The sequence below is a fragment of the Capsicum annuum genome, chromosome 11 (assembly GCF_002878395.1).
Source record: "Capsicum annuum cultivar UCD-10X-F1 chromosome 11, UCD10Xv1.1, whole genome shotgun sequence".
Classification (NCBI taxonomy): Eukaryota; Viridiplantae; Streptophyta; class Magnoliopsida; order Solanales; family Solanaceae; genus Capsicum; species Capsicum annuum.
In genome coordinates, this window is record NC_061121.1 from 70,956,731 (window position 1) to 70,969,403 (window position 12,673).

The 12,673-nt window shown below is 38.2% G+C and overlaps 1 protein-coding gene across 6 annotated transcripts in view; it reads left to right on the top strand.

Moving 5' to 3' along the window:
- The window catches only part of LOC107847643 (DNA topoisomerase 3-alpha), a 97,854-nt gene that overhangs the window by 42,657 nt on the left and 42,524 nt on the right, over nucleotides 1-12,673 (top strand). For all 6 annotated transcript variants that reach the window (XM_016692030.2, XM_016692028.2, XM_047398794.1 and 3 more), the window contains one exon: nucleotides 12,400-12,452. In XM_016692030.2, coding sequence (XP_016547516.2) covers nucleotides 12,400-12,452 — 53 coding nt within the window. The remainder of the gene's footprint in view (nucleotides 1-12,399; nucleotides 12,453-12,673) is intronic.

Below are 12,673 nucleotides of genomic sequence, written 5' to 3' on the forward strand. Positions count from 1 at the left end.
ATCTGAATATGGATATGGGTGCAGGGATTCGGCTAAAAAATACATATAATTAGTAGTACTTTTTCAATGCTAGGGTAATATCACGTATTCATCAGAATCCACTTTTGGTGAGCATGCTGTCACTTGATGTTTTATTGTGTGGGATTATTCTCTAACTAAAATATTATTTTACTATATATAATTATATATTGACTCTTTTTATATTATAAAGAGTTTAAAAATATATAACCGACATAGATTCTTTATATATTCTGAGGAATAAATATAAAGACATCGACACAATCTCTTTCTTCCCCAAAACGTGAGATCTTTGTTTCTTCCCCAAGCTCATCGCACGTTGTAATTACTCCTCTGGTTCAGCTGGGTTCCAGAAGTATGATTGTCTCTTTCTTCCTCAAGACATCGACAACTGAAAATTGGATTTGTTTGTCAACTTTATAGTTGTTGGTCTATTATCTAATGTTTTCCCTCAAATTTGTTCTTGATTTTGGTCAACATATCCGAAATCATTTGACCGAATCTGAGACGGCGGAAGCACCCGCGTTAGTCTCTTGTCGAAATAAATTCAGCAGCTAAACCGAAGAGTCCGCGCAACATAGCGTGCAAGGCGTTGACCTGGGCGGCACCTTAGCCTCTGTGCCTGGCTTGGCTTGCTCTTGCGACCTTGGACTGATTTCTAACCAATTTTGGGTCAACTAACTTGACATCGGAGCTTCAACACATGTACTGGACGACCTAGCAATATCTCCTCCTTGGGGATCATTTGTCCTCGGATGAGGGTTATGAAAATTTTGACAGCGTATATCTCTTGAACGGGACTAACTCAATCTCAAGAATGGGTACTAACTAGATGCGAGGTGTTAGAAAAGATACCATACATGGTGGCATGTTTCGCCGGGCTAGTGGCTAGAAAAGCTCTATCCTAACACAGGAAAACTTAATAAAAAGGGTATTACAGATCTGCTCAAATTATTTCTTATATGGGTAAGAGGTAGAGACAACAAACCATTTGTTTTTACATTGTGTAGTAGCCAAACAACTTTGGGATTTGTAGCTTTACCTTGCATTTGTAAAAGAGGTTATTTCCAAGGCTTGAACCCGTGACCTTCTATCACATGACAACAACTTTACCAATTACTCCAGAACAAACTAAGGTCGATGAAGACTCGTCCCAACAATCATTTGGTGGAAAGTTTGGAAGGAAAGAAACTCTAGGTGCTTTGAAGATAGAGCTAGCCATATTTAGAGGCTCTAGATGAACTATGTTCCTCTTTTTTGTTTTTGGTGTAATGTTTTGTATATTGACAATATTGAGTCAATTATACATGTTTTAGATTCCTTGTGCGATGAGTCTTGAAATTTTTTGGGGTCTTTTGTTTGTAATCAATGTTTTGGTTTCTTGCACTAGTTTGTGCTATTTGCTTTTTTTAATATACTGGTACATAGCCTTACACCAATCAATAGAGGGAGGAGCTTTGGGAACAAATTGCAGTGCAAGGAATTATAGAATGATAATTGGGTGTTTTGGTGGTGGTTGGGGGGGGGGTAATTTTAATGTGTGTAGATATGATTCCAATGCTATGAGAACCTTCGTAGACACCTATGCATTATTCATCTTCCATTGCACGGAGCCTTCTGCACTTGTTCAAGGGTAAGAGTTTTGTTAGAGAAAATGGAATGTCTATTTTAAAGCAGTGAAGCAACTTGCATTCCTAAATGTCAGTTCTAACCATAGGCCTATAATCTTGGAGAGAGGAGACTTGGAAACTAGACTTTCATATTTTTAATTCGAGAATATATGGTTCCAAGTAGTTGCAAAATGCTTTGTGCAGGTACATTCCCCAAGAACACTGTCTCTCCTACTTCCTAGGAGGGAGGACAACCCTCTTTTTCCTATGTTCTTAGCCCAAAAACACCATCTTTTAACCAGAGCCACCATATTCTATGGTAGCTCCAATCCTTTTTTTTCTTCTTTCCTTTTTTTTTCTCTTTGCCGCCTGAGATCTTATTTTCTATGGAGGAAAGCAAAATCTATTTCAATGCTGGATTCAAATCCTTTGACATTACCTGGTGGATAGTAGGTAGGGACACTAGGTATGAATGGGTAGGGAGAAATCGAAACATAATGAGAAGATCAACCATGAACACGAAGGTCATGAAATGGATCTGCAGCATACTCAAAGAAGTGAGAAAATGGCGATAAGGAGATGGAAGAACAAGGAGACTCTCAAAATTTTTCTGTACAAGGAAAGCTAATGAACATGGTAGATACATGAGTATCATATCTCTTTATGGGCTGGAAAGATCAGTAATCATTATTTTTGAGATATCCATAAATGCAGGGTGGAATGAGATAACATTTAAGATGGAACGGTTCATTCGGTGCTCCAATCATAGTTTGTTGATAGAACAACTCAGACCATTAAGGAAGATCTTTCTTAAGACAATGTAGCAGGGGAAAGTAAATGGCACTCTGACATCTTGCGTGTCCGATAGTTACATTCAGCAAAGGAGACATTAATGTCACAGTGTCTCTTGGAACTAAAGACACTGGTTTATTCAAGAGATGTATTGTGGCATCCTTTCTTGAGGGAGATATAGAGATTCCAACATTATCAGATATCAAAAAGTGGTCTGCAATTTCATAGAATACGGTTTTTGAGATCAACATGTATAAGATGGCTAACAGTAAGTTCCTCTTCGAATTTCCAAATAGGACTATGGTAGAGCAGATTATCCAGAGGGAGTGGAGTTGGAAGAAGAGAAAATCAGACTTCATTTGTGGAACCCAGTTATCGGATGCTCACTCTTTAATAAAAAATCCAGTAGTACTTGGATTCGAGCCCTGGGAGTGTCGTTGCATCTATGGTCTCAATGAACCTTCAAAGAAATTGGAAATCTCAGTGGATGCTGGGTAGCAACGGAAGAAGAAACAAATATGAAGAACCATCTAAGGTGGGTGAGAATCCAGATTGTAGGGGATGGTGAGAATTGTCCTAAAGAGATTTCAATACAAAGAGATGGAATCATATTCATCATCCCAATTTGGGTTGAGAAATGAAATTGTTTTCAAAGAATTTTGCTGGAGGCGGAGGGTTACAGTGCTATAACCTCTGGTCCAATAGATCACATAGACCTCTGGGTAAAAGACTCGGTCTCTGTTGGTAAAGGACATAGGAGCATGTGCGATCCTGAGAGACCAAAAAGAGAACATGTGGGTTGTTCAGTGACAACTGGAGGAATTTTAAATTTGAGAACACAAGCATGTGACAAGGAGGTGGGGTTTTATAAGTCTTACACTCAATAAGTAGGCCGGTGCAAATTAAATAAATTGATTGGGCCTAACGCAGCTCAGGTACTTTTTAATGATCTGGCACGCTCTAAGAGTGATTATTAGTTCGATCCTCTTTCTGAAGAAGCAATTAGAAACAACTCAAACAATACAATGGCGGTGATGGAGTCTTCTATGCATGGGAAAGATGAGAACCAAGGAAAAATTGATTCTAACACAGGAATCAAGGACATGCAGAGTAAGGCAGCTCCGGAAAACATGGCAATCAAGGTTAGTAGTGAAAAATCTAGATGGGGGATTCAAATACAATAAAAAATAAGATTGTCATGATTATGCAAGATGAAACAGAAATTGAAGAGTAGAATATGGAAGATGTAGAACCAATCCAACATCATCATAGCTTAAATATACAAAAGGAGAAGGAGACCCTCCATGTAGGTGACAAAATTTGATCAAGTTGGGGAAAATTTTTGGGGTCGATTTCCAGGGACACGAAGAAGAAACATTGGAATTGTTGATGCAAATTGACAGTTGTAAACAGGCAAGGAAGATGGAAAGTGATTCCATTATCAAAAGTTCAAGATACAAAGGGACTCAAGAACTTAAAAGGCTCACTTTGATGTAAGTTCAAAGATGATAGAAAAAGTGATTCCATTATCAAAAGTTCAAGATACAAAGGGACTCAAGAACTTAAAAGGCTCACTTTGATGTAAGTTCAAAGATGATAGAAAAAGGGATAGGAAAAGGAAGGGAAGCTGTTATAATGAATGTAAAACTGGTGACATGGAATGTTAGGGGTCTAAACAGTGGGGATAAAAGATGGTTTGTGAAGAGTTTAATTTACAACTAGAATGCAGATATTGTTTGTCTTCAGGAATCAAAGTTAGTGGGGGAAGTCAAAGATTTGATTAAAGAAATATGGGGTGGAAGATAGGTGAAACATGCTTGTCTACAAGCTAGTGGTACTAAAGGGGCAATCCTGATGATTTGGGATATTAGGTCTTGGAAGGGGGAGATTCTGGAAGTTGGATCCAATTCTCTTATTTGGGATATTAGGTCTTGGAAGGGGGAGATTCTGGAAGTTGGATCCAATTCTCTTACCTGTAGTTTTGATGAGGCATTACTGCATGACTTCAAGTGCCACATAACAAGAGTATATGCTCCAAATTATAGATTGAAAAAAGAACATGTATGGGAGGAATTAGGGGATGTCAGGAGTTTGTTTGAAGGGCCATAGGCTGTTTGCGGAGATTTTAATGTCACAAGATTTCCATAAAAAAAAAGAAATTGCATTAGAAGAACCACAATGATGGAGGAATTCTCTGATTTCATAGAAGACATGGAGCTGCTGGACTTGCAACTGGAGGGGGGCAATTATACTTGGTGTAAAGGAGATTGTAGTAATGTTGCCTCCAGAATTGATAGAATACTAGTATCTAAAGAGTGGGATAGTTTCAGGAGAATTAATCATGTTTTGTTGCAAAGTTTTTAATTTGACATTGCCCTTTTTCGAAGCACGATCAGGATTTAACTTCAACATGCTAAAAAGTCATTTTACCCAACAACTAGGGACTTGGTTTAAAGGACCTGGCTCTCCAGAACAAAAACCTTCTCATCAAATGGCTACGGAAGTACCAAACTTTACGTGAAGAAGTGGGCAAGGCAAAACATGGTACATGGTAGAATATGAGTAGGAATAGGAATATATAAAATCGTACTTGAAAAAGGATTATAGTGTAGTGTTTATAAATAGGGTCTGGATGTAATTATGGTAACATACAATTTCAATAATATTTTTCTCCATTTTTTCTCACATGGTATCAGAGAATTGGTGAGAAACTTTAGAAAAGAAAACTCAGTCACCGTGTATCAGTTTTTGGTGACTGATTTGTGTCATTTTCTGTTTTGTGGGTTGTGTGCAAAATACACCACCACCAAGAGGATCGGAAAGCTCAGGCGACGAAAATCCAATCAAAACCACCAGAAAAGTGCCAGCCACGTGCCTCTACGCGCCTGTTGGAATTCTGTAATTCCGGCAAGATCTGTTTCACGCGTTGGTGCGTGAGCCCATCTCCGTTAAATTTTTAAGTTGTTCCTTTTTTGGGGTCGTTGATCTATTTCGACTCCGACCAGTTACTCCTTTTCAGATTCAGATCGCCGGAACTTAATTCTGGCGACTTCATTTTTTTTCCGGCGAATTGTTAGACATTCAGATTCTATTTCTAGGTGCTTTCAAGTCAAAATTCCTAAGATGTCTTGGGTATGATATTTTTGGCTCCAAAAATACTGGAATTGGAAGTTCAAGTACTATGATCACTTCCAAACCTTTAATGGGAAGTTAAAATTATTTAGCATGGGCTTCCTCAGTTGAGTTGTGGTGAAAAGGCCAAGGTGTCCAAGATCACTTAAAGATTAAGACAAGTGTGGCAGATAAAAAGGCAAAAGCTAGCGCGGATGATGCACAAGCCAAAGAACAATGGGAGAAAGTTGACGCTCAATTATGTAGTCTCTTATGGCGATCTATTGATTCGAAGTTGATGCCCTTGTTTTGCCCATTCTAGACGTGTTATTTAGTTTGGGAAAAGGCTCGTACTTTATACACTAATGACATATCTCGTTTTTATGATATGATGTCTCGAATGACCAACTTGAAGAAATAAGAGTTCAATATGTCTACTTGGGACAAGTAGAAGCAGTCATGGAAGAATTTGATAGATTGATGTCCGTCACTGCGGATGTGGAAAAACAACAAAAGCATAGACAAATGTTGTTTTTAGTTCTTACACTTGCTGGACTTTCTACTAACCATGGTGCAGTACATAATCAGATTTGAGCTAGTCCTACGGTTCCTACAATTGATGAGTTATTCTCTCGTCTGCTTCGTCTTGCCACGCCTTCCAGTCACAAAGTAATTTCATCACCCACTGTTAATTCCTCTATTATTGCATCTCAAACCATAGAAAAACGAACATATCAGCCTATGGAAAATCGGCGGAGAGGAGGTCGTTCTGGAAAATCTCGATCGAAGTGTAGTTATTGTCGTAAAGTTGGACACACTCAGGATATATGTCATTGTTTGCATGGTCCATCTCCCAGTTATGATCCTATTGTTGTAAGGAAATATAATGAGTTCCTTAGGAATCGAGCAAGTAAGCAGATATCTCCACAGCCTAATCGACCATCCAATAATGCTCATATTGCGTAAACAGAATATAATGAGTTCCTTCAGTATCGAGCAAGTAAGCAGACATCTCCACAAGTAGTCTCGGTTGCCCAGCCTAATGCTTTTGTTGCTGGTAATGCTTTTGCTTGTGTTTCACAGTCTAGTACTCTTAGATCATGGGTCATGGACTCAGGTGCTTCTGATCATATTTCTGATAGCAAATCACTTCTGTTTTATATTGTTTATTCACAATCTCTTCCTGTTATTACTTTAGCCAATGGGATCCGAACAAAACCAAAAAGAGTTGTACAAGCCAAACCCCTATCTTCTGTCACTCTAGACTCTGTTCTTTATGTCCTTTTAATCTTGCATCTGTTAGTCATTTGACACGTGCCTTTCATTGTAGCATAACTTTACTTGACGTTTCTCTTCTAATGCAGGACCGCAGTACTGGACAGACGATTGACACAAGACATGAATCACAAGGCCTTTATTATCTTACCTCTTCAAATTTCTTCACAGCATGCTCCATTATAGACCCTCCAAACCTAATTCACAACCGTTTCGGACATTCGAGCATATCCAAGCTACAAAAGATGGTGCTTAGTTTGTCTGGTTTATCCACATTAGATTGTGAGTCATGTCAACTTGGGAAACACACCCGTGCTACTTTTTCATGTAACATTGAGAGTCGTTCAGAGTCTATTTTCTCATTAGTTCATTCTGATGTTTGGGGTCCTAATAGAGTCGATTCACCCTTAGGTTTTCGTTATTTTGTTAGTTTTATTGATGATTTTTCAAGATGTACTTGGGTTTCTTAAGGAAAGATCGTTCTGAGATTTTTTCTATATTAAAAATTTTTTGTGCTGAAATACAAACTCAATTTGGTGTTTCTATTCGTACTTTTCGAAGTGGTAATGCCTTAGAATACTTATCCTCTCAGTTTCAGGAGTTTATGTCTCCTTAAAGAATTATTCACCAGACGTTTTGTCCTACACCCCTCAGCAAAATGGTATAGCAGAAAAGAAGAATAGGCATCTTCTTGTGACTGCTCACACTCTTCTCATTGAATCCCATGTTCCGCTGATTTTTGGGGCGATGCATCCTCACATCTTGCTATCTAATTAATAGAATGCCATCATTTTTCATTCTGAATCAAGTTCCCCATTCCATATTGTTTCCATAGTCACCTCTCTACACCTTTATACTCTATCCTCCCTCGTGTCTTTGGGAGCACATGCTTTGTTCATAACTTAGCCCCTGGAAAAGATAACTTAGCTCCTCGTGCTCTCAAGTGTGTCTTTCTTGGTTACTCTCGAGTTCAAAAAGGGTATCGTTGTTATTCACCAGATGTTCGTCGCTATCTTATGTCCACCGATGTCACCTTTTTTGAATCTCAACCTTACTATACATCTTATGATCATCTTGATATTTCGGAGGTCTTACCCGTATCTCTAGATTTACCTGTATCAACCTTTGAGGAATTAATGATTACTTCTACGTCTCCAGTTGCAGTGCCACTACTTCTGACTTATCATTGTCGTCCGCGTCCAACATTAGTCTCAGATAATTTATGTCATGCGCCGAACACTGTCCTCACTGCGGACTTGCCTCTTCTTAGCCAATCAGTTACACTTCAAAAAGGTATACATTCAATTCATAATGCTAATCCACATTATACTTTCTTGAGTTATTATCGTCTATCATCACCCCATTATTCTTTTGTATAATCTTTGTCCTCTGTTTCCATCCCTAAGACTATAGGTGAAACACTTTCTTATCCAGGATGAAAGCAGACAATGATAGATGAGATGTCTGCTTCGCATTGTTACCTTTCTTGCAGGTAAATCTATTGTTAGTTGTCGTTGGGTTTATGCAGTCAAAGTTGGTGCAGACAGTCAGGTTGATCAGCTTAAGGCTCGCTTTGTTGCCAAAGGATATACACAAATATTTGGGCTTGATTATAGTGACACTTTCTCTCCCATGGCTAAAATAGCATCTGTCCGTTTTTTCTTATCTATTGCTACTGTTCGTCATTGGCCTCTTTATCAGTTGGACATTAAGAATGCTTTTATGTCCGGTGATCTTGTGGAAGAAGTCTACATAGAGCAACCACCTGTTTTTGTTGTTTAGGGGGAGTCTAATAGCCTTGTATATCGATTGCGCAGGTCACTCTATGGTCTGAATCAGTCTCCTCGAGCCTGGTTTGGAAAGTTTAGTACAGTAGTTCAACAGTTTGGCATGATTTGTAGTGGAGCTGATCACTCAGTGTTTCATCGGCATTCTGAACCAAATCTGTGTATTTATTTAGTGGTTTATGTTGACGATATCGATATCACCAACAATGATCAAGATGGTATCACTAAGTTGAAGCAACCTCTCTTTTAACATTTTCAGACTAAAGACCTCGGCAAACTGAAATATTTTTTAGGTATTGAAGTTGCTCAGTTCAGATCAGGCATTGTTATTTCTCAACGCAAGTATGCCTTAGACATTCTTGAGGACCCTGAAAGGTATAGGCGGTTGGTTGGAAAGTTGAATTATCTTACAATGACTAGATCTACATACCTTTTCTGCGAGTGTTGTAAGTCAGTCTATGACTTCTCCCTGTGATAGTCATTGGATGCAGTTGTTCGTATTCTGCGATACATAAAGTGAGCTCCAGATAAAGGACTACTCTTCGAGGATTAAGGTCATGAGCATATCATTCGATATGCAGATTGGGTAGGATCACCTTCTGATAGATGCTCTACATCCGGATATTGTGTTTAATAGGAGGTAATTTGGTGTCCTGAAATAGTAAGAAATAGAGTGTGGTTGTTCGATCTAGTGCGGAAGTAGAATATCGAGCAATGGCTGTAGCAACTTGTGAGCTAGTTTGGATCAAACAGTTGTTGAGAAAACCAAAATTTGCAGAAGCCAGTAAGATGGAACTTGTGTGTGATAATCAAGCAACCTTTCATATCACATCAAATCCAGTGTATCCTGTGAGGACTAAACACATAGAGATTGATTTTTACTTTGTCAGAGAAAAGATACTCTCAGGAGATATTGTTACAAAATTTGTGAAGTCAAGTAATCAACTTGCAGATATCTTCATCAAGTCCCTTAACTGTCCTCGTATTAATTACATTTGTCACAGGCTAGGTACATATGACTTGTATGCACCGGCTTGTGAGGAAGTGTTAGAATATGAGTAGGAATAGGAATAGTATATAAATTCCTACTTGAAAAAGGATTATAATGTAGTGTCTATAAATAGGGTCTGGGTGTTATTATGATAACATATAATCTCAATAATATTTTTCTCCATTATTTCTCATAGTACACAATCTCATTGGTGGAGTAACTTGTCTATCTTCCACATGGGGTAGGATTATGAAAAGGTACATGCATACATAATGAAGAATTTTTCCACAACACTCCATTAGTCCCAATCCCAGGCAATGGTTTGCGCACTGGATTCTGGAAGGATAGGTGGCTGAGCAACACTATCCTAATGAATGATTACCCTAGCATATATCAATTATCTTGTGCTCAAAATTTGGCGAACAACACTTGGAGCCTTCTTCTCAGAAAAAACCTACTAGACTTCGAGATTGAAGATATGATCAATCTGTTACACAGGCTAGAAGGTTACAGGCCAAAATTGCATACATCAAACAAGCTAAGATGGGGAAATGACAAAGAGGGAAGATAATCAGTTAAGGCTAGCTGTTGAAGTGTGTGAACATCTCATCTAAAAGCTTAAGCTATTAGAGAGAACATACTTTTATTATTTAATTATATTCTCAATACTCCCCCTCACGTGCGAGCCCGATTTTCTTTTCATGGGCCAAGCACGTGAAAATTCTTTTTTAATAATGGTTGACGATGAGATTCTATCCCAGGACCTTTGCTGCTTTGATACCATGTTGAAGTGTGTGACCATCTTGTCTAAAAGCTTAAGTTGTTAGATAGAGCACACTTTTATTATTTAATTATATTCTCAATACTAGCTAAAATGAGTGCTTCCACTTACTTGATTTACAATTGGCTGTGGAAGTTGATCTGGAAGACTAAGTTGCCAGAAAGATCATGTGTTTCAGCTGGACAGCCATCTATGAAGCATGATTAACCCAGGACAATATAAGTAAAAAGAAGATTCACATTGTCAATAGATGTCACATGTCCCAGCAGCTATGTTGCGCGGACTCGTTGGTTTCGACGCCGAACTCATTCCGACGCGACGCTGGTGCGGGCGCTAATGCGGGTGCATCTCCGATTCGGTCAAACGAATCTAGAGATGTTGACCCAACATCAAGAACAAAGTTGGTTGTGTCGCTGGAAGTGAGAAAGATCGGCGACGGGATTAGGGATATATCCGTCGGAAGGGAGAAAACCGACGATTGTAATTGTTATTGTCGTCGGAAGTGAGAAAATCGGCGACTGCTGTCATCGTCGGAAGGGAGAGTACCAAGCGACTGCTATCATCGCCGGAAAGGAGAAATCCGGCGACTGTTGACTTTTCCGGAAGGATGAAATCCAGCGACAGTAATTACTATGTCGGGATTTGAATAGTTGGGAAGAAAGGGAGACTGGTTGGGAACCATGAAATATAATAACTTTTCAGATCTACTAGATGTTTTTAGTAATTATATTTTTTTAAATATAAATAGAATTTTTATATTTAATATAGTAAAAATATGTGTCTGTTGGTTTTCCATAAAAGACAAATTTATATTAATATAGTAAAAAAAATATATGTGCCTGTTGGTTTTCCAAAAATACAAGTATATACTATAGATTAATCCTAATTGAAAAGTAACTAAATGTTAAAAGTGAATTTTAGAATATCTTTATAATTCTTCATTTATAATATTTATCCATCCTCGAATTTGCACCCCCGAATCTTAAAATTTAAATTTTGATGAATCCAACTCTTGGATTCGCACCTGTCTAGGATACCCATACCCGAGTCCATACAACTTAGTCCAACAGAACTTCGAGTCAACTAATCACCTATTCCTCTACTGTGAAGTGACTTCAGAAATATGGAATATGATTTTCTCCATCTTTGGGCTAAGCTGGGTAATACCGCAGAGCACTAAAGAAGCAGTTGAGGGGTGGTGTACCTGGCGAGTTGGTAAAGCGATCAAACAAGTATATTTATATAGCTGACATAATGCCTCACCTGTAGATCCCCCTGATAACTTTTTATACTTTGTTAGCTTTATGGTCCTGTCATAGTTTCTGATATCAAGCAGCTAACTGTATTCCTGCTTACATATCCTTTGTAATTTATGCATCTACTTGATGCCAGTACTGATATCTACTATTCGTGAAAAAATAAATATACTAGTACATGGTATCTTCTCAAACAAAGAAAAAAAGAAGAGAAACTGAATTGTCATCTTCTTCTCCATATTCACTGCATATTTTATGAGTTAAAGAAATTACTAGTTTGCTAGCTTGCCATTAAATTGGTCCCACATGCTATCTCTGGAGTTTGTATAATGTATCTCCACTTCGTTAGCTCAAGCTGTTAGAGAAGGGAGAATTCTGTTCACAACCATCAACTCTAGCCTAGTTGCATATTATTTCTCCTCAAGACACGCGAGGTTCCTATTCCTAATATCAGCTGGACTTGAATCCAATATCAAATTGAACAGTGACCTCACCTGATTTCCAATGATTAAGATGTTACAAATGGTGGCCGTTAGAATATTCAACATCTCCTGCTGGTTGTCCTACAAAAAGAATTTTGGGATAATGCCATAGTGTGTGGATCTTAAAATAATAGTACCTAGACTTTGCTGGAAATGAGGTTCACTACTTTTTGGTTCAGGGACAAAGGAATACCAATGCTAAGATAATGATCAGAATGAGACACAGTCCTGCTTTGTATCATTAGGTTCAAGGCACTTCATTATACTTTTTATGTACTCGGAGAAATTTTTTGCAGGCCAGGACAAACAGAGGAAAGCTCTTTGAAGCGATGGCTATCTTCTTTGAAAGGTACTCCCCCCTTCCATTTTATGTGGCACACTTTCCTTTTTGGTCCGTCGTAGAAAGAATGACACCTTTCCTTAGTTGGTAACTATTTAAAGGCATAATTCCTCTTTTACACTTATTGGTCCCACTTGATTTTAAAGATAGTACTTCTTTGTTTTCTTTTTTACTTTTCTAGAAAGGATATTTGGTAAACTTCACACAGTCTCTACTTATATCTTAAACTC